This window comes from Rana temporaria, chromosome 6 (assembly GCF_905171775.1).
Source record: "Rana temporaria chromosome 6, aRanTem1.1, whole genome shotgun sequence".
NCBI classification, from domain to species: Eukaryota; Metazoa; Chordata; class Amphibia; order Anura; family Ranidae; genus Rana; species Rana temporaria.
This window is the reverse complement of record NC_053494.1, coordinates 133,267,541-133,291,107: the sequence shown is the minus strand read 5'-3', so window position 1 is coordinate 133,291,107 and position 23,567 is coordinate 133,267,541. Positions and strand designations below refer to the sequence as shown.

Genomic DNA, 23,567 nt, shown 5'->3' with positions numbered 1-23,567 from the left:
CAGGAGTATCGGCAGGTGCCAGCAGACATGGAGTCCGCTGCTCTCCTGCTGTGTATAAAAAGTGCAGGATCACACAATATACAGTTGAGCTCATAAGTTTACATACCCTAGAAGAATTTATGATTTCTTGGCCATTTTTCAGATAATATGAATGATGGCACAAACTTTTCACTGATGGTTAGCGTTTGGCTGAAGCCATTTATTAATCAATTGTGTTTACTCTTTTTAAAATCATAAATGGCAACAGAAACTACCCAAATGATCCTTATCAAAAGTTTTCATACCCCAGTACTTAATAATTTTTTTTGTGGTATTTGTGGATGAGGCTCTTTATCTTCTCAGATGGTAAAGCTGCCCATTCCTCTTGGCAAAAAGCCTCCAGTAATGTAAATTCTTGGGCCATCTTTAATGAACTGCACATCCGAGATCTCCCCAGAGATGCTCAATGATATTGAGGTAAGGAGACTGAGGTGGCCACTCCAGAACCTTCACTTTATTCTGCTGTAGCCAATAAAAGGTCAACTTGGCCTTGCGTTTTGGATCATGGTCATGTTGGAATGTCCAAGTACATCCCATGCGCAGATTCCTGGCTGATGTTCCTCCAGTATATTTTGATAACATACTGCATTCATCTTGCCATCAATTTTGACCAACAAAATTTCCTGTGCCTTTGTAGCTCACACATCCCCAAAACATCAGCGATTCACTTCCGTGTTTCACAGTAGGAATGGTGTACCTTTCATCATAGGTCTTGTTGACTCCTCTCCAAATGTAGCGTTTATGGTTGTGGACAAAAATCTCAATTTTGGTCTCATCACTCCAAATGACTTAGTGCCTGAAGGTTTGAGGCTTGTCTCTGTGCTGTTTGGCGTATTGTAAGTGGCATTTGCGTAGTAATGGCTTTCTTCTGGCGACTCGACCATGCAGCCCATCTTTCTTCAAGTGCCTCATTATTGTGCATCTTAAAACAGCCACACCACATGTTTTCAGAGAGTTCTGTATTTCACCTCAAGGAACTTGTGGGTTTTTCTTTGCATCCTGAACAATTTTCCTGGCAGTTGTGGCTGAAATTTTAGTTGGTCTACCTGACTGTGGTTTGGTTTCAACAGAACCCCTCATTTTCCACTTCTTGATTAGAGTTTGAACACTGCTGATTGGCACTCTCAATTTCTTGGATATCTTTTTATACAGTTCCACTACCTTTTCCCGCAGATCCTTTGACAATTATTTTGCTTTCCCCAGAATCCAGAAATATGCAGCACTGGATGAAAGATACAAGGGTCTGTCAGGAGTCCAGAAACTCATTGACCTTTTATATACACACGCACACTAATTACAAGCAAACAGATCACAGGTGAGGGTGGTTACCTGTAATAGCCATTCAAACCCCTTTGTGTCAACTTGTGTGCATGTTATCAGGGCAAAAATCATACCAGGGTGTGTAAACTTTTGATCAGGGACATTTGGGTAGCTTCTGTTATAATTATGATTTAAAAAGAGTAAACACAGTTGATTGATAATAAATGGCTTCAGCCAAACACTAAGCATGAGTGAAAGAAAAAAGTTTTTGTGTTATCATTCTCTGAAAAAAGGCCAAGAAATCAAATTCTGCCAGGGTATGTAAACTCTATACAATATATATATATATATATATATATATATATATATATATATATATATATATATATATATATATATATATATATATATATAAACACACACACGCACAATCCTAAATACATTTCTGTATTCTGCAAAAAAACTGGTTGGTTGATCTGCTGTTCTAATTTCCCTTTTTGATTATGTCCCCAGTGCAGTTGGGGATTTTGCAGAGTAAGGTTGGCAGCTCTGCACATGCTCAGTTTCTATGCTGAGCGTTTCCTCTCCATAACATCCAAGCAGCCCATGTGCCTATACAGTGGTAAATGACAGCCCACTTCCATCCCTCCTTCTCCATGCCCACTAACCAGCTAAACACAATGGGGTGGGATATTACATCTTAATTGATGGTCTCTTCACCTCCCTGTAATTCGAAGGGGCCTGACACAGACAGTGACTGGCAGAAATCCGCCCAAGATTTAAAAAAATAAATAAAAATGTTTTTAAATATGTGACTAGCAGCAAAGGACAAGAAGCTCCTCCTGCTTATGATTCCCTGCAGGCAGGCTGGGTGGAAAAGCAGAGTCATATTGATTTAGGAGAAAAAAAAAAAAAAAGGAAGAAACACACATCTTCCACATACATAACAAGATGGGGTAAATTAAATAATGTGTTTAATATCACCACACAAGGGGGTAATACTTTCCTTTCAAAAACTCGACCACTGTCTCAATCCACGGGTGAAGCACTCAAAAGTTCCTGAGCTAGTTTTACATTTTACCAAACCAATGCTTGGCCAAAGCTATGCAAGTCCCCTTTACATTATTCTCATGCACCAAGCACTGCAGAAAAACAGGAGAAGTAATATATGAACCCCTGTCCCCATATGCATCAGAAATTTTAAATAAACTTCTCGTATAAGCTGTGAAGCAAACCTGTCCTTTAACCTAGTTTACACATATTGGCTTTCTGGGCACGCTTCGTGATCTCTCCATAGATGTGCGATATCTACTTTTTTGTGTCAATCATTAAGGAATGGAATGGGAAGTCAACCCCACATATCAGAGGGGAAATGCAAGTCTGCCAAAGTTATGTTCTACCATTTTTTTTTTTTTTTTTTTTTTACACAATTAGAGCGCACTCCCTCTCTGTGTACAATCAGTTTATCCTGGCACACTGACACCTGTGTTCCTGAAATGCGTTTTCCATGGACATAGTAACAAGACATAGGACAGTGGTCCCGAAAAGTTAAAGCGTTAAAACAACAAGACTACAAAAGCTAGTTTTGCCACCCAAATTGGAGGGTCAAATCAGACATGTATGGATAATTCAGAAAGGCATCAACTGTCCATATCCTTTGGGGGAATAACTGAAGTGTCTGTAAATGTAACTTACATAAATGAATGCAATCCTCCCACGTCTAGGTCATTTCATTTTAACCACTTAAGGACCGCCTCCTGCGCATTTACGTCGGCAGAATGGCACAGCTGGGCACATGCACGTACAGGTATGTCCTGTGCTAGTGCCCAGCCGTGGGTCGCGGGCACGCGCCCGCAACCCGGTCCGAAGCTCCGGGACCCGATCGCCGATGGAGTCCCGCGATCGGTCCCCGGAGCTGAAGAACGAGGAGAGCTGTGTGTAAACACAGCTTCCCCGTTCTTCACTGTGGCAGCGTCATCGATCGCTGATCGCCGCTATTAGTAGTAAAAAAAAAAAAAAATGCAATAAAAACTATCCCCTATTTTGTAAACGCTATAAATTTTGCGCAAACCAACCGATAAACGCTTATTGCGATTTTTTTTACCAAAAATAGGTAGCAGAATACGTATCGGCCTAAACTGAGGGAAAAAAAACGTTTTTTTTATATATTTTTGGGGGATATTTATTATAGCAAAAAGTAAAAAATATTGAAAAAATAAAAAAAACGCAGAGGTGATCAAATACCACCAAAAGAAAGCTCTATTTGTGGGGGGGGAAAAAAAAAAAAAAAAAGGACTCCAATTTTGTTTGGGAGCCACGTCGCACGACCGCGCAATTGTCTGTTAAAGCGACGCAGTGCCGAATCGCAAAACCTGGCCGGGTCCTTTAGCTGCCTAAAGGTCCGGGTCTTAAGTGATTAAGCAGGTACCAAAGTTTTAGGCAGTCCTGGCATAGAACTAAGAAGACTTCTCTTTATACAAGTTGTAAATGTATGAAAACTGACCCCCAAAGCATATACACAATGCAGTAACTATATCCATGCTCATTCTGTCCAGTTCCCACAATGAAAATAACTTACTTTATATGACACAGATGTTAGCAAATGGGCAATATTTTGTACCACGCCATGATTGAATAAAATTGTCTGATGATCAGGAGCCTGCAAAATAAATAAAGTAAATGTACAGCTTCCAATTGTTTCCCGCTTCGGACAGCAAAAAGAAAGGGACATACATATTCATAGATGCCATTAGTCTTGTGACCTTCTGTGTGTTTGTTGACATGCGTCCGCCCTTCCAATGCTCCTTGCTGTGAAGACCAGTCATAGGTAGGGGCAGTGACAGTTGTTTTTTGTCATGTATACATGTTACAACCTGGCTGTACAACCTTTGTACAATTAGAGATTTACCAAATAGAATATACAGTAAAACCTTGGTTTGAAAGTAACTTGGTTTGAGAGCGTTTTGCAAGACAAGCAAAATGTTTTAAATACAATTTGACTTTATATACAAGCGAAGTCTTGATAGAAGAGTAGCGTCAGCCGAGTATAAAATAGATGAGAGACGCCTCCTAAATGTAGCAATATGGTTACATTTAATGATGGTACAACACTTAGCAACTCACATGGTTGATGATTAAAACAGGCACATCAAAGTATGCAGGGATCCAGGGTAAAGCCGTCCACATAGGCCGTCCTCCTCACCACCATTGATGTCGCCCTTCCACGAGTGGTTCATGCCTCGCTTTCTGATTGCTCTTCTGCAGGGTAGTCTTCCCGGTCACGATTGCAGACGGACAGCAGTGAGAGCCGGCAGTGCGGAGGGCGGTCTATGTGGACATCTTTACCCGGGTGCCTGCATAACTTAGATGTGCCGCTTTTAATCATCAACCATGTGAGTTACTAAATGTTGTACCTTCATTAAATGTAACCATATTTCTACACTTAGAGGTGCCTCTCTTCTCTTTTATACTCTGTAGCTCCTGCTGGATTTTGCTTCTAATGGGGAGGCTACCATTTGTGGATGGACATCTTATGGTTACACAACTGATCACATTGCTATAATCTTTTTATATATACTATAAACTGAAGGACTTATGAATAAATGGTTGTGGAACGAATCATTCGAGCTTCCATTATTTTTTATGGGAAAATTCACTTTGATATACAAGTGCTTTGGATTACAAGCATGCTTCCGGAACGAATTATGCTCTCAATCCAAGGTTTTAATATATTATATATATATATATATATATATATATATATATATATATATATATATATATATATATATATATATATATATATATACACACACACACACACACACACACACACACACACTTAATCTATCCACTCGTATCAATTGTTGGTAGAGCTAAAGGATATTGTACGGTTTATGGCGAGCATTGGGGTTGACATTAGAGCAGCATTATGCCCCGTACACACGATCCGAATCGTTAGTACAGAGCTTTCAAGAGCTGATCACGACAGTTCACCCAATATTTTAATCGGACAAGCACGAAAAATGTTCTTGTACGATCTTCGTTTAATCAGTACAGTTGTCGTCCAAAAATACAATACAAATACACTACAACACATGACATCACTTCCGATTTTTTATTCTATCGTGGGAGAATTTTCAGAACTTTAGTTAACGCTTCAGGTTTGATACAAGACAACCATGCAAAAAAAAAAAAAAGGGAGGACGATCTATTGTCCGATTTTCAGATCATGTGAACGGGGCATTAGAGAGAAAATCCTCCAATGAGGACAATAAGGGATGATTTACTAAAACTAAAGAGTGCAAAATCTGCTGCAGCTATGCATGGTAACCAATCAGCTTCTAAATTCAGCTTGTTGGAACCAGATTGTTCTATGCAGAGCTTCACCAGATTTTGTACTCTCCAGTTTTAGTAAAATAACTCCTAAGTGGTGACACGCCAGGATTTTCTCACTTTAGAGGAATTGCCTCTCACCAGTTCCCTTTTAGGAATTACTGTTCCCTCTTTCTTATAATCTTTTTACTTTTATGCAAAGTGCATGTATATGCAAAAAAAAAAATGTCCATGTCACAGATCACTCACACAATGATTACAATATTCAGTGATTTGTATGTGTGAGCACTCTGTATAGGTAAACATTCAGGCTGTATAGGGCGATTCCACCGACACAGTGAAAATGAAATGGCAATCAGTTGTCCCCACCCCAGAATCTCCTATTCAAGATTGCAAGCTCCAGGGAGCCTCAAGCCCTGTACACACACTCGGTTTTCACAGTGGTAAAAAGTCTGCCGTGAAAACTGAGGGGAAAGCCGAGAACCCGGCAGGAAAACTGCCATGGAGCTTTGGCCGGGTATCCTGGCCGTGTGTATGCTCCATCAGCACTGCCTCGCAGTCATTCCCATAGAGTATTAGTAAATCTGGCGCCAAAAAAGCCTCTGGGAAAATCGAGAACAGTTTCTCGATTTTCCCGTCAGGATTCCCGTCGGTTTTCCTGTCGGGAAAACTGCGAGGAAGCATACACATGTCCGGTTTTCCCGGCCAAAAGCTCTCTTGGCAGTTTTCCTGGCAGGAAAACCGGTCGTGTGTACGGGGCTTCAGTCTTTGCTGGACAGCTTCTGGGACTGGAGAAAAAAGGGAATAGAGTGGAGAAATGTGTTTATTACTAAACTGAGTAAATTCGATTTAACCACTTGGTTACTGGCCCATAGTCAAATGACGTCCTGTTTTTAAAGATGGATATCTCAGGAACGGCAGCAGCTGCTGCCACAACTGAGGTATCCATCTTTAGTGCCGACGGTCCGGTACACGATAACGGCGGTCTCCGCGGCGAATTCGCCGCGAGATCGCCGTTATCGGTGGCGGGAGAGGGCCCCCCCCTCCTGCCGCTGTCCCGCGCCCTCCGCCGCTTACCGGAGCCGTCGGTAGCGGCGGAGGGGATCGCGACCATCCGGCAGCTGAGCGGGGACGAGACTGAAGGAAAAATCTCCTTCGCCCGTCCCCCATAGCTCTGCTGGGCGGAAGTGACGTCAAAACGTCAGTCCCGCCCAGCCTCTTAAAGAGACATTTTTTTTTTTTGTCATTTGAAAAAATGACATTTCCAAATTATTATTTTTTTTGCATTTAAGCCCAAATATGAGATCTGAGGTCTTTTTGACCCCAGATCTCATATTTAAGAGGACCTGTCATGCTTGTTTATATTACAAGGGATGTTTACATTCCTTGTAATAGGAATAAAAGTGATAATTTTTTAATTTTTTTTTTATTTCAGTGTTAAAAATTGTAAAATAATTAAAAATAAATGCGAAAAGCAAAAAAAAATTTTTTTTAAAGCGCCACGTAGAAGCGAACGTATACGCGAGTAGCGCCGACATATGAAAACGGTATTCAAACCACACAAGTGAGGTATCGCCGCGATCGTTAGAGCGAGAGCAATAATTCTAGCCCTAGGCCTACTCTGTAACTCAAAAAATGCAGCCTGTAGAATTTTTTAAACGTCGCCTATCAAGATTTTTAAGGGTAAAAGTTTGACGCCATGCCACGAGCGGGCGCAATTTTTAAGCGTGACATGTTGGGTATCATTTTACTCGGCGTAACATTATCTTTCACAATATATAAAAAAATTGGGCCAAATTTATTGTTGTGTTATTTTTTAATTTAAAAAAGTGAATTTTTTCCAAAAAAAGTGCGCTTGTAAGACCGCTGCGCAAATACGGTGTGACAAAAAGTATTGCAATGACTGCCATTTTATTCTCTAGGGTGTTAGAAAAAAATATATATATAATGTTTGGGGGTTTTAAGTAATATTCTAGCAAAAAAAACTGTTTTAGTCTCGTAAACACTGAATCTGAAAAACAGGCTCGGTAACGAAGTGGTTAAGGTTTTAGATCACCTGTTACATATTTACTGTTGTATATTTTAGATCTAAAATTGTATTTAAAAAAAAAAAAAAAAAAACACTATATGAAGTCATATACTGTTAGAAATAATTACTTTGCAGCAGTGGGCGAAGATCTGGCAGATGTACTCCTGACAGTAGAGAGATCTGCTGAGCAACATCATAAGGTGTGGGATTACAGTAGCATCCTGCGAAAAAGACATTAACATTCTAGTCAGTGACAGGAATATTTCCAACACTTGCCTTTTGAAACAAGCAGTTAAATCAAGATTAAAGTATTGTGAGCTATAAATACTTGAAGGCGTTTGCGTAAATACTTAGCATGAACATAATATAAAAAAAAAACAAACACATTGCTGATCCATGTCCACTTTAAATGAAGGCCCTTTCACACTGCTCTGTAGCAAAATTGTGGATCAAACACATATGCGCTTTTACCATGATTTTGCTGTGTTTCAGATGCATTTTCTGTGCATTTCTGGGTTGCCTGCACCTGTGAAAAATGGACACGTGACTCAAAAAACGCAAAATGCTGTGTGCTTTTACTGTAATTTTGATGCGTTTTTCATTCATTTTAATGGGGAGCCGCATTTTTGGTGCAGTGTTCAAACATAAACATCAGTGTGAAAGGGCCCTGATGCCGCATACACACAACCATTTTTCATGCCATGGAAAAAAAAAATAACTTTTCTCGACGTGATTCCTCTCAAGCCTGCCTTGCATACACACGATCGTGATAAAAAATGCTCAAGCAAAGCGCGGTGACGTACGACAGCACTATAAAGGGGAAGTTACTTTCGAATGGCGCCACCCTTTGCGCTTGATTATGCAAATTCCCCTTCTCATAACTTGCTTCTGAGCATGCGCGTTTTTTTCCCTGCCGTTAAAGCCTACACACGACTATTTTTCACAACAAGAAAAAAAATAGAGCAGGTTCTACATTTTTAATGCCCATTTTCTGCGTCGAGAAAAATGCTCTGGAGCCTACACATGATCATTTTTAATTACCAATTTAAAAAATGTTAAAGAATTTTTCTCGTCTGCAAAAAGTGTACGCGGCATTAGCCTGCAATGAAGTCCTACAGACAACTGCATATATTATGTGTGGCAGAAACAATGAAGCAGATTTGAAAACCCAGGGACAATATAAAAAAATCATGAAACCTTTTGACCCTCAAAAAATAAAGGACTGAAATAAAATGTCAATAAATGATACAAGTGTGGATTGCTTTGATAATTCACTTTTTCTACAAGAGTCGGTTCACACTAGGGCGACATGACTTCCAGCGCGACTTTCAGAGGCGACTCCGACACGACTTGAGCATGAACCACAGGGCGATCTGGAGCGATTTACAACACGACTTAAAGTCGTCTCCAGGAAGGAGACTTTCCAGTGGCCAAACAACAATCAGCTCTAGGGGAGGGAGGGGGAGGGAGAGGTTTGCCTGAGAAATGTATGTTATCTTCCTGGAAAGTCGCTTCAGTTAAGACAGTGATCAGACTTGGAGGCGACTTCCATTGAAATCAATGGGTACAAATCGCCTACAAGTCGGATTGAAGTAGTACAGGAACCTCTTCTAAAGTCGGATCGCCTTGAGTAGTGTGTATTAACACCGCTCCCATTCACTTCCATTTTTTTATCTCTACAGCGCGACTTGGGACGACCTCAAGTCGGATCCAGTGTGAACCGACTCATTTTTTTCCTGTAGATATTACTATACAAGTAAGCATTTCATATCTGAAATGCATCAATGGTTTTATTGTTGGTGACTACAAGCTGTTTTTGTATCCGTAGTTCATTAATAAATGATTCATATTTTGCCAGAGTATGACCTATAAATCCATTTATTTTATTAGTAATACAATTTTAAATCGTCAGACCACCTTTTTTCTAAAAGGTATGCATATATTAACTGGATTTTGACATAAATGTTGTAACATTTATTTTATATATTGGAATACATTACATTAGGCATATGACTTGCCTCAGGAACTTATAGGTCTATACCTGAAAAAAACACAAGTACATTTTGGTGTATGCCTAGAATACCACACAATACAGATTTGCATTGAAAAGAAGGAGGTTCTTACTGTATACAAGAGCTCCACTGGAGTTACTGGACTTGTAAAAATTGTGCGGAGACATCGCAAACAAGCTTCAATGAAGCGGATATCTGCTGACAGCAAGCCTGAAAGTGCAGAGCAATGAGAGGTCAAAAAAAGAAAAGCATGGCAGGTCAGTACAGTATGTGAGGTCTTTGTGCTATATAGTAAGGTCACAACTACCTTGCAGCAGAGCTGGGATTATGTGACAGTCTAGCAGGGATTTCACATTGTTTTCTGTACCCATAGACAAGCTGCCAAGGACCACAGCACATTCTGTCTTCAGTTCTGTGCTCGAAGTCTCTTGCTGAAGCAAGTATAATAATCTGTCAAAGGAGATGGAGCAGTTAGAAGGGGAAAGATCTCCTTGGTGACAAATCTGACCTATACAAATTGAAGTCACTATGGCAGGTTTATGATGCTACAGTGGGTAAGGCACTTAATTACCATATAATTATAGCAAAGCAAGACTATTTAGCACCAAGAATATTTGTCCTCACAACATTTACAAACAGCATTGGAACTCAATGGTCCTATTTGGCATGGGAACCACTGGTTGTCAAGTGACTGCTATGGTCCAGCTTTAAGCCCAGACGCTACATCGATCAGCTCCTGGGCTCACAATCATGCTATAAAGCACTTAATAGGAGTCATTGCACTTTATCAATACAGAGGGTAGAGCAAAGGTGATAAAGTCCTGTCCCGCTTATCCCTGCAGGAACAGATCACCGCTTTAGCCATCCATTGCATATTGCTATTCTTACTTCAGAACTGCATGGGGTGGACTTGATCAGGTCTCGACTGACTTAAAATAATGTCCCCATGAAAAAAATGAAAATGTAAAAAAATAAAAATATATATATATATATATATATATATATATATATATATATATATATATATATATATATATATATATATATATATATATATATATATATATATATATAGTGTTAAAAGTGGCACAAAGTTCTTCTAAAGTAAAAACACAAAAAGTTAAACCTTAAGCTTTACCATTCCGCTACAGTACATACAAACTGTACTTATGCGATATGCTTTAATCAAAAGACTTTCGGTTTTATTTTTTTGGTAAAAATCTAGTGGGGGGAAAAAAAAAAACAGTATTTTTTTGGACTAATTTTTATTCTGTGGATTGGGAGGAGAGGTCTCCTCCAACATTACCATCTTGTGTTAACACAACATTAAATTCTGGACCTCTGTAGCCCTTAGTCCCACAGAGAAGTAACCCAGTTGTCATGTTCCTAAGGTGTTGCCTTAGATTGCTATAACCACATGATGACAAAAACTAATTGTGGCCACGATACTGAGATCAGTAGAATTGCATGGATCTCTTTTAGCCCTTACACTGTTGGTCCTGACTAAGTGGAGCCATCTACAAAAATGGCTTGACTGCAACAAATCTGAGTACCGGTTACCTACGAAACAAACACTCAGTATAATGCAAAATGGATGAGTGATCTTTGTAGTATGTCAAAAAAAATGTTTTATATATATATATATATATATATATATATATATATATATATATATATATATATATATATATATATATATATATATATATATATATATATATATATATATATAAACTTTTGACTCTTGGATATTTGTTTGGTGTTCTCATTGGATGGCACCAATTTATGTTTGCTATACTGGCAGAGACCAAAATAAAAGCCTACCTGCAGTCTATTTTTTTCTTTTAGTTCTGGGTATAGGTTTCTACTTCTGTCTTAGATGTTGGAAGAGTTTCTCTAAGGCCCCTTTCACACTGCGGCGGGAGGTGCGGTGCATTTTTTGCGGTGCTCTACCGCTAATTTCGCAGCGCTATTCGACCGCTAGCAGGGCAGTTTTACCCACCCCTAGCGTCCGAGAAAGGGTCAAAACCGTCCGCAATGCGCCTCTGCAGAGGCACATTGCCGGTGGTATAGCCGCGCTGTCCCATTGATTTCAATGGGCGGGAGCTGTAAAGGAGAAGTATACACACACCGAGCCAAAGATCGGCTTTCACACTAGAGAAAACAGCAGCAGCTGTTTAGGGTCGTTTGCAGGCGCTATTTTTAGCGCAATACCGCCTGCAAACCGCTCCAGTGTGAAATCCAGCCATAGACGGTTCTAAACAGTTTAGCAGGGACCAGCAGAGATGTGAACCATGTATGGGCTGGCTGAATGTACCAAAGTTGATTGATTGATCAACTTGGGTACAACCAGGTTATCAGATTTCTCATGCGATTACTGCCAATGGCTACAAACACCAGCAACAATCACGGTGTGTTCTCTCGGCCAGGATGGCTCCCCACGCACCCCCTTCCAGGAGAACACAACAGCTTTGCGAGAGAGATACACAAAGTGAACACAGTGTTGATGGGGGAATCTAGTGACTTTCTTTCCTGCAAACACAGGTTGTTGGGAGAAAATCGCTCCTCTATGGCCGGTTTAACTTGCTGTCCCTGAAACAACCATAGTAGAAATAAAGAATGTGGTTGTCGCCTGGAATCAGCTGCAGGGAAATACATACATTGTCATATGGGTAAAAAAAAAATGTGTGTCTTTTTTCGTTGAAGAAATTTCTACTCACTTTCTGTGGAAACAGGGATTGATGCGAAGTTCACCCCAAAAGGGAAAAAGGAAAAATAAATACAACGTTTTTGCTGGACACATCTGTGACAATGTACAAGGCCACCATTAGAGTGATACCTATGTATATTTTAGGCCAATGGCTTACAAACATTGGCTTAGGAGACTCATGTGGCTTTTAACTACATTTCATGTGCTTTCTGCAATCTCACAGTAGATGTTTTCAACCTAGCCAACTAAACACCTGCTGAATAATACACTTCCACAGGTATAAAAAGTAAACCCAATTTGTGTGATTATCAAAAGTATGGCATATTAAAAAAGGAAAAGTAAGGCCAATGCTCCTTTGGCCTTACTGTACTTCTCCCATGGGTCATGGGAGTGCACTTTGTTCTGCAATCCGTATTCAGCCGTCGGCAGGCTAAAGTTCACAGTCAGCTGACGTCACTCAGTAGGTTCAGACTCTGGAGTGATCCTGACTTTAATGTCAGGATCCACCCAGATTCCTAGACCGGAAACTGTCTCAGCATGCCACTGAGAGCCTGAGCCAGTCGCTCCTGCCCCCTCCACAGCCTGGCGCTCCAGTGAGAGCTTAAGGGGGCAGAGCAGAGCTGATGACTGACAGTAACCAGCTCTGTGCTTACTGAAGACCATGAACTAAGCCATCGGTGGTTTTTGATTGCTCAGTTCTCAGTCCTAGAGACAGTGAGGGACAGATGCAGCATTGGATTGAAGTGATTGTTTTTTTTTTTTTTTTTTATTCCAATGCTTCTCTTGCCTTTTTTTTTGAAAGATACAATTTTTCATATGCCACTTATGTCCTCATGCACACTGCCATATAAAATGTATGCTCCATATATGCTATATTTTTCTGCCAGAAAAAAAATCTGTCTCTAAAGTTGCCCATGTATGTGCGTTTATGTGCATATGGCGTTGACAATAAATGCATCTTACTGGCCAGAATATGAATTTATTCTGGCCACTGGAAAACATTTATGCTCATACGCACATAAATTACGCCCATAAGCTCCTCTTTGAATGCAGCTTTGGTGTTTTTATGCCTCTAAACCAGGGATCTCCGAACTACGGCCCTCCAGTTGTTCAGAAACCACAATTCCCATCATGCCTAGTCATGTCAGAGTTTTGCAAAGCGTCATGGGACGTGTAGTTTTGCAACAGCTGGAGGGCCGTAGTTTGAAGATCCCTGCTCTAAACGATGCTGTTCATATACTGATCTAAAATGCCTAAAGTGCATGGCCACATAGCCAAGCATAAAAAAAAACATTCTGTTTGCCTGTAAAAGCGGTGGTTTTTTATGCCCATGTGCGCAAGGCCTATATGTGAATGGGTTTTACGTGCTGGCAAAGACAGGGGACCTCTTTTCAATGAATGCGGATAGACTATAGCTACTGTGTAGTTTCTAAAATAAACCAAATTGTTTTTTTTCGATTTTTCAGAGAACTATGAACATCAGCTCCTGTAGTAGACTCTGAATTCACAAGCAGGCTGCCAGACAGCGGCTGCTGACAGTCACAGTGTGTACCTTGGCACTGCTCCCAAAACTATGAGGTTGGCTTTCTGTTTGTTGTTTCCAATCACTGCATTTTTCATATCTCTGTTGAATTGAAAACAAAAAAAAGGAAATATAAAAAGAGGGCCAGAATGATTTATCAAAATTATAATACAAACAGTTTTTAAAACACTTTCACAGAAACCATAAAAAAAACCCAGACACACTGCACAAGGTAGACAGTATGTGGACTTTGTGGTCAGACATAGCAGAGAGATGTGGCCATGGCGTGAATCAGAAAGGTTCTCACTGCAGCCTAAAAAAAAGTTTGGGGTGGGGGAAGGGGGGGTTGTGCTCTAATGCAATATGTCATAACCTAAGGAGAAAAAAAAAAAAAAGGATTTTATTCTTCGTGTTGCTGTTTGGAGAGTCGTCCCCCCCCCCCCCACTTCCTGTCTGGTAAAAGATTGACAGCAGAACAGGAAGTGAGGCGAAATCTGCAATGGACTCCCAGATAGCAGGGACATTTTCATAATGCAATGCTTTTCCACATTATCCAAAACTAAATATATTTTGGCTTGACATACATTTTTTACAAAGTTAAGTCCACAAAGTAAGTAATGTTATGAAAATTAGGAAATATGAGAAAATTAAGCTTACATACATTTAAAGTGGTATTAAACCCAAAAGCAAACATATTGCAGCCTTCAAATGCTTAGATGAGATGGCTGCATTTGATTTCTTGTTAGGCTTTTTTCGCCTGGTGATCTGGCCAGCAAGCCAGTTTTTTCAACAGAACAAACTCTCCTGCAGACGTAGCATTTAGAAGGTTGAGACAAATTTACCACTGACAGGGGTGCTTAGAATGGTCAGTTTTTATTTATAAAAAAAACCTTTATCCCAAAAGGAATAAAAAGGTTTGCTAGAACTGCTAAAAAAAAAAAAAAAAGGAGTTAGCTGGAGTTTTACTTCAATTTGTTAGTGTATCTAAATCTGCTAGTAAATCTAAAACTACCCTCACTCCAGACTGACAATGCTGTACTATAAAAAGAGGTCCCTGTTGCTAATCCATCCAAGATGGGGCACTCTAAAGGAGTTTTACTGGCCAAATCACCATATAAAAACAAAAGGGGGGGGGCTAAAATGCAGCCACCACATCCAATGGCTGGTTTAATACCGCTTGGAGGCTGAGTTCACAAATATGCGGTGCGGCACATTACATGTTATTCCCACAGGAATTACACCACTTTCCTGTGCAAATCATATGCAATATCTGTGCGGTGCTATTTCAGCCAGTCATTTGTACAGCGCAAATAACATCCGTGCAAAAAAGGGTGCAGGACCCTTTTCCCCACGGCCTGGAATCAGATCCCATGGGTGTTCACATCCATGTGATCCAAGTCTGTAAATTACACTTAACCACTTGACCACTGGGCACGTAAACCCACTTAATAACCAGACCAATTTTCAGCTTTCGGTGCTCTCACAATTTGAATGACAATTACTCAGTCATACAACACTGTACCCAAATGAAATTTTCGTCCTTTTTTTTCACACAAATAGAGCTTTCTTTTGGTGGTATTTAATCACCGTTGGGTTTTTTATTTTTTGCGCTATAAGAGAAAAAAGACTGAAAATTCTGTAAAAAAAAATAATTTTTCTTTGTTTCTGTTATAAAATTTGGCAAATTTTGTATTTTTTCTTCATTCTTTTGCATAAATGTGAAAGATGAAGTTACGCCGAGTAAATAGATACCCAACATGTCACCCTTCAAAATTGCACACACTCGTGGAATGGCGCCAAACTTTGCTACTTAAAAATCCCCATAGACGACGTTGCAGGGTATTGTGGGGTATTGCGGAGTATTGTGGGGTATTGCGGAGTATTGTAGGGTATTGCGGGGTATTGCGGGGTATTGCAGAGTATGGGGGCATTGCAGAGTATTTTGGGGTATTGCAGAGTGTGGGGGCATTGCAGAGTGTGGGGGCATTGCAGAGTGTGGGGGCATTGCAGAGTGTGGGGGCATTGCAGAGTGTGGGGGCATTGCAGAGTATGGGGGCATTGCAGAGTATGGGGGCATTGCAGAGTATGGGGGCATTGCAGAGTATGGGGGTATTGCAGAGTATGGGGGCACTGCAGAGTATGGGGGTAATATTGCAGAGTATTGCACAGGGAGGGAGGGATGGATCTGTGACTGCATGTGTCACAGATCCAGCCCGCAGCAGCAGCTGCTGCTGCTTCCGCTCTCTCCCCTCTCCTCTCTCACACTGTACCGTTCGGTACAGAGAGGAGAGGGAGGAACCGGCGTCATCACATGACGCCGGTTTGTTTACTAGTGATCGCTCCGTCATTGGACGGAGCGATCACGTGGTAAACCGCCGCTATCAGCGGCGATTTACCGTGATCCGTGATCAGCCGGGTCCGGAGGACCCGGCGGTCACGGAGACTCCCGTGTACGCGCCCCACAGGGCGCGCGGGAGCGCGATTCTAGGAGGACGTACATTGACGCCCTCCTAGAATTAAGCAACCGCCTTGTAGACGTATTTCGTCTATAGGGCGGTTGTTAAGTGGTTAATGAGGTGCGAGAAATGCACAGGATGTTCCATGTTTCCTGCACCGAATATATGTAAAAATCGAGCCCGACGCTTCATAACGTAGCATGAACATTTTCCCCACTCTAAAATGTGGAAATGTCCTCTGAATCTGTACACTTTATGGATCATGAATGATGGTACTTACACAACTCCACGCAAAACTTTCTGTGGATCAGGATCAAAGAGTCTGTCTACATAGTGACGGCTGCTTGCTGTGACCTCCTAAAAAAACATAACAAATATGTATTACTTTTTTCAGAGCGGTTTATACTAAACATATTTAACATTCAACAATTCAATTTTCTAACTAAAAAGCCGACCCACATAACAGAAATTATTCACATCTCTGCCGGACTGCAATGTTCAGCAAAAAGCACTTACCGTGTTTCCCCGAAAATAAGACCTACCCTGAAAATAAGACCTAGCGCTATTTTCCAGGAGGGCTGCAATATAAGCCCTACCCCAAAAAATAAGCCCTAGTTTAAAATGCTTGTAAAATCCTATAATCCACTCTATTACAGTATTATATAATGTACAATGTGTGTGCGTCTGTAATATAATTGCGGGGAAGAGAGCTCTGGTGGGTCACAAAAGCGTAGAGCGGCGCTATAACGAAGGTATTTGGCACAACTATATTACAGAAAAACACACACTGTACATTATATAATACTGTAATAGAGTGGATTATAGGATTTTACAAGCATTTTAACTCGGTTCACACTGGGGATTCCTTACAGGCAGGGAGAAGGGGGGGGGGGAGGAGAAGACAGAACATTACATGGTAAGACCTACCCCAAAAATAAGCCCTACTGTGTCTTTTTTTGTGGAAATTAATATAAGACCCAGGCTTATTTTCGGAGAAACACGGTATGTGCCCCTATTCAAACCATACCAGGTATGCTATAAACCCTGTCCAACCTAACTTTAACCAAAGCTGAAGTTTAGCTAACATCTAAACAGATCATATATTTTTAGTCCGGTATATCAATATTTTATAGTTGCAGCTTTAGTCTGCAAATTAAGCTCTAGGATTTGTTTCACATCTTCTATGCTTCTCTGCTTTCCCAAGAGCAGCCGGTTTACAGAGATCAATAGCTCAAGCTGAAATTTACATTCAGTACTGATTCACTCCTCTCTGCCAGTCTCCTTAAAGAGGAAGTAAACCTTGATGGGTGTTGCTTCTTTTTTTCTCTGTAAAGGAAAAGCATAATGGACTACTATGCATCGCATAGAAGTCCATTATGTGACACTTACCTGCAGGAGAAGCCCACGATGTCCCCATCTTCCTCACTAGTAGCGAGCGGCCATTCTTCACCCTTCTTCCGGGGCCGCAAACTCCGGCATTGTGACTGGCCGGAGCCACGTGACATCACTCCCGTGCATGCGCCGCCTTTTACGGCATGATCCGAGATTGTACAGGCAGATGGGCGTATATATACGCCCTTGCCTTCTAGCGGGTGGGTGGTCCGATCGGGGTATCCCCCCCCCCCCCCGCTGCGTGCGGCTTAACTCGGGGAGCGATCCGGGACGACGGCGCGGCTATTCGTTTATAGCCCCTCCGTCGCGATCGCTCCCCGGAGCTGAAGAACGGGGAGAGCCGTATGTAAACACGGCTTCCCCGTGCTTCACTAAGGCGGTGTATCGATCGAGTGATCCCTTTTATAGGGAGACTCGGTCGATGACGTCAGTCCTACAGCCACACCCCCCTACAGTTGTAAACACACACTAGGTGAACCCCAACTCCTACAGCGCCACCTGTGGTTAACTCCCAAACTGCAACTGTCATTTTCACAATAAACAATGCAATTTAAATGCATTTTTTGCTGTGAAAATGGCAATGGTCCCAAAAATGTGTCAAAATTGTCCGAAGTGTCAGCCATAATGTCGCAGTCACGAGAAAAAAAAAAAAAAAAAAAAAAAAAAAAAAAAAAATCGCTGATCGCCGCCAATAGTAGTAAAAAAAAAAATAATTAATAAAAATGCAATAAAACTATCCCCTATTTTGTAAACGCTATAAATTTTGCGCAAACCAATCGATAAACACTTATTGCGATTTTTTTTACCAAAAATAGGTAGAAGAATACGTATCGGCCTAGACATCAAGGCGAGCAATAACAAGGTAGGGCAAATTTTAGAGATGTTACAGAGGTGAAGCCTACAAGCTTTTGACAATGATTGGATTTGGGGCTGAAAGGACAGGTCAGAGTCTAGGATTACACCTAGTACCCTGGCATGAGGGGAGGGATTGATGGTTGCATTACTTGTTTTGATGGAAAAGTCGTGGGGGGGGATATTATCACCTCGTTTTTAGAGAGATTTTGTTTAACTACTTGCTTACTGGGCATATATACCTATATATATTTTTTTTTTCACTTGTTGCTATAATAAAATATCACATTTTTTTTTCTCAGTTTAAGCCGATACGTATTCTTCTACATATATTTTTGGTAAAAAAAAAAAAAAAATTGCAATAAGCGACTGGTTTGAGCAAAAGTTATAGCACCCACAAAATAGGACAGATTTATTATTTTTTAATAAATAAATTTAATAATTTTTTAATTTACTAGCAATGGCGGCGATCTGCTATTTTTATTGGGACTGCGACATTATGGCAGACACATCGGACACTTTTGACACATTTTTGGCACTATTCACATTTATACAGCGATCAGCGCTAAAAATGTGCACCAATTACGGTATAAATGTGACTGGTAGGGAAGGGGTTAACACTAGGAGGCGTGGAAGGGGTTAAATGTGTAGCCTAGTGAGTGTTCTAACTGTGGGGGGAGGGGACCGATCTGTGACCCTATGTACAAGGGACACAGCATCGGTCTCCTCTCTCCCTGACAGGACGTAGATCTGTGTGTTTACACACACAGATCTACGTCCTTGTCTGGGTAACCGCTGATCGCGGGTGCCTGGCAGACATCGCGGCCACCCAGGCACGCGCATCGGCATCTCAGTGATGGGGCAGGCGTGCCCCCCAGTGGCTGGAGGCCGTAGAGAGCATCATGAAGAACAATGAACACACCAGGCAGGTCCGAGATACTGTTGTGGAGAAGTGGAGAAGTTTAAAGCCGGATTTGGATACAAAAAGATTTCCCAAGCTTTAAACATCCCAAGGAGCACTGTGCAAGCGATAATATTGAAATGGGAGTATCAGACCACTGCAAATCTACAAAGATCTGACCGTCCCTCTAAACTTTCAGCTCATACAAGGAGAAGACTGATCAGAGATGCAGCCAAGAGGCCCATGATCACTCTGGATGAACTGCAGAGATCTACATCTGAGGTGGGAGACTCTGTCCATAGGACAACAATCAGTCGTATACTGCACAATTCTGGTCTTTATGGAAGAGTGACAAGAAGAAAGCCATTTCTTAAAGATATCCATAAAAAGTGTCGTTTAAAGTTTTCCACAAGCCACCTGGGAGACACACCAAACATGTGGAAGAAGGTGCTCTGGTCAGATGAAACCAAAATCGAACTTTTTGGCAACAATGCAAAAAGTTATGTTTGGCGTAAAAGCAACACAGCTCATCACCCTGAACACACCATCCCCACTGTCAAACATGGTGGTGGCAGCATCATGGTTTGGGCCTGCTTTTCTTCAGCAGGGACAGGGAAGATGGTTAAAATTGATGGGAAGATGGATGAAGCCAAATACAGGACCATTCTGGAAGAAAACCTGATGGAGTCTGCAAAAGACCTGAGACTGGGACAGAGATTTGTCTTCCAACAAGACAATGATCCAAAACATAAAGCAAAATCTACAATGGAATGGTTCACAAATAAACATATCCAGGTGTTAGAATGGCCAAGTCAAAGTCCAGACCTGAATCCAATCGAGAATCTGTGGAAAGAACTGAAAACTGCTGTTCACAAACGCTCTCCATCCAATCTCACTGAGCTCGAGCTGTTTTGCAAGGAGGAATGGGCAAAAATGTCAGGCCCCGTACACACGGCCGAGGAACTCGACGTGCTTGGCACGTCGAGTTCCTCGTCGAGTTCTGGGATGAAGCCGCCGAGGAGCTCGGCGGGACGCCTTCTCCCATAGAACAACGAGAAAATAGAGAACATGTTCTCTATTTTCTCGTCGAGCTCCTCGGCGGCTCCATCGAGCCAAAACTGTACAGACGACAGAGTTTCTCGGCAGAATCCGGATTTTGACCGAGTTTCTCGGTGAATTCTGCCGAGAAACTCTGTCGTGTGTACGGGGCCTCAGTCTCTCGATGTGCAAAACTGATAGGGACATACACCAAGCGACTTACAGCTGTAATCGCAGCAAAAGGTGGCGCTACAAAGTATTAACTTAAGGGGGCTGAATAATTTTGCACGCCCAATTTTTCAGTTTTTTATTTGTTAAAAAAGTTGGAAATATCCAATAAATTTCGTTCCACTTCATGATTGTGTCCCACTTGTATATTCTTCAAAAAAAAAAAAATCACAGTTTTATATCTTTATGTTTGAAGCCTGAAATGTGGCAAATGGTCGCAAAGTTCAAGGGGGCCGAATACTTCGCAAGGCACTGTACTAGCAGCTTACACTTGCCTGTGTGACATGTACAGGCTTGCCTTGCCTTTTACTAGCAGGTGCACTGTCCCCTGGGAAGAATACTCCTGCTGCCCATCCACAGCATCGCGGTCTGACGTCAGTTCCTGTATCTCAGAGTCTTAGCTGACGTCCGTTCCGGTATCTCCGAGCCATTTGCGTTTCACGCTGGCTCTGTCGCGGCCGATGATTGCCCTCCACTCCAACAAAGGCAGCCTCACTCCACAGCAGCATCCGGCTTATAATGTGCACGCTAAGAATCGCCAAATCCAGCAGGAGAGCCTGTGGGGGCTGGAGAATCGCGATAACGATTCTCCGCGATTAATTGTGCAGCTCTATACTGCAGTTGCTGACTTTTAAAAAATGGATACTAACCTTCCCCAGCCGCCATCTTCGGTGAGGGAATCGGGAAGTGAATCCTTGCGGCTTCACTGCACGGTTATCTACTGCGCATGCGCGAGCCATGCTGCACCATCCTCACTGGTCCCCGCTGTGTCCTGGGAGTCGTGCGTTTCCCCAGAACACAATGGGGGGGGGGGGGTGATGCAGGAGCCTATACCCGGAAGTCGTGCAAATACCTGCATTATACAGGTATCTGCACCCCCCAAAAGGGTGCCAAATGTGACACTGGAAGGGGGGGGGGGTTCCGAAAAGCAGAGGTTCAGTTTTGGGTGAACCTCTGCTTTAAATAAATGATGTGGGATAATGCACTAGGCTGGCCTGGTGTGCCCTCTTAAGTTTAGTTTTTTGTAGTGGGTTCAGAACATCCCGTCCAAGAGGCCAACAAGGCTCAAAGCATTCCACAGCAACTTGGTGTCATCCTTTACACTTGTCCCAGGCTATCACACATATGCACAGGAGACAGGCTGTCAATAACAGTTTGCCCCGACAATGAAGCCAATTATACTTGGACCACAAGGGATTTGGCCCCAGACCACCCATTTCAGGTGGACCCGGGCATGATATACACAAACGTTCCAAGCACGGTTCGGAGCACTCACACTACATAAACCAAAGGGGTGACCGTGCCCAGGTACGGTTAAAGCTGCTATTGTGAACTCACATTTAGTTGTTTGTACATCATTGCAGCCCTTTGAGAAATTCTTAGCCCCAATTGGCTTGTAAACAAACACCTTTACAAGTCCATGTTGACTGGCAAATTAGCCAGTTAAGAAATCAATTCCGTTTTTTTTATTTTACACATTAACCACAAAAGACAAAAAAAAAGGAATTATCACTACAATAAAACAAATCTCAGTGCCTTGAAAATGTATTAATACCCCTTGAAATTGAATGAATGATTGGAGACTAAACACCAGTCTCAAATCAAATTTAAGATATGTCTAATGGAAGAGAAGAACAGATAACATTGTAACTTTATCTTTAAATAATGTACCCATTTCCTCTTCCTGTAATAATGAGGATTAATACATAATTGTGTTAGTCTATGTAAGATATAAATGTAAGACTGTCCCAAACAAGCAATTTCTTAGAACCTTACTTTATCTTCTAGCTCCATTCCCATGGGAGCTTCATAATCCAATGCAGCCGACCACTGGAACCTAGAAAAGGTTGCATCAGATCAGATGCAAAAAACTGCATCAAGTCAGTTAAATCTGGGTGGAGGAAGGCTGTTTTAAAGGAGCCGGCGGACAAGCATAGAATGTGTTTTGTCGAGTGTTGTATTTCTTGTTTTGGATAGAGCGGAGATGGATCAGAAACCCCATCATGTTTTTACTGCTATGCAAGAGCTTCACTTCACTGCCTGTCCTGCTGACAATTGTTATACATGACAGGATATGGGGAAAAAAAAAAAAAAAATCACACTAATTGCAATGGAAATCTATTCTTCCCCTCGGTTACTCAAGAAACGCATACATTTTTTTTCTGTGTTGCCGTGTTTTCTGCACTTCCTATCTAATATAGCGAAGTCATCAAGACAGGGAGTGAGGGTAAATATCTCTAACAGAGCCATGGACTTGATTAACAACCCAATATTTAACACTTAGGGCCCTTTCACACCTGCGGACCGTGTGTCCGCTTTTTCATCCATCCGTTTGCGCATGAAAAAGGGACATACATTGGTCCCTATGAGATCGCGGATGTCAGCGGATGAACATCCGCTGACACCCGATCTCGCCCGCCTCTGCAATGATCCGATTCTGCAGACAGAAGAAAACCCTATTTTTCCTTCCGTCTGTGGATCGGATCAGGTGAACACGGACAAACGGTCTGGGTTCATCCGATCCCCCCATAGGGGAGAGTGGAGAAAAGACAGGGCGGTCCCTGCACAGTGTGCAGGGACTGCCCTGTCATCTGCCGGCTCAGCGGGGATGAAGGGAGCGATCCCCGCTGAGCAAGCAGAGGTTTACGGTAGATCATTACTGATCCGCCCCGTGTGAAAGGGGCCTAAATATGGGGAGCTTGCCGATCCAGAATAAAGTCTTGTACATATAGGGGGTTATTTACTAAAGGCAAATCCACTTTGCACTACAAGTGAAAAGTGCACATGAACTTG

General features: G+C 41.8%; 1 protein-coding gene across 8 annotated transcripts in view; it reads right to left on the bottom strand.

Moving 5' to 3' along the window:
- The window catches only part of ARMC8 (armadillo repeat containing 8), a 156,244-nt gene that overhangs the window by 112,431 nt on the left and 20,246 nt on the right, over positions 1–23,567 (bottom strand). For 5 of the 8 annotated variants that reach the window (XM_040357394.1, XM_040357399.1, XM_040357396.1 and 2 more), the window contains 6 exons: positions 16,644–16,720; positions 13,938–14,009; positions 9,980–10,125; positions 9,788–9,885; positions 7,792–7,884; positions 3,878–3,958 (listed from right to left, as the gene is read on the bottom strand). In XM_040357394.1, coding sequence (XP_040213328.1) covers positions 3,878–3,958; positions 7,792–7,884; positions 9,788–9,885; positions 9,980–10,125; positions 13,938–14,009; positions 16,644–16,720 — 567 coding nt within the window. The remainder of the gene's footprint in view (positions 1–3,877; positions 3,959–7,791; positions 7,885–9,787; positions 9,886–9,979; positions 10,126–13,937; positions 14,010–16,643; positions 16,721–23,567) is intronic. The other 3 variants (XM_040357400.1, XM_040357392.1, XM_040357397.1) reach the window with 1 other exon arrangement.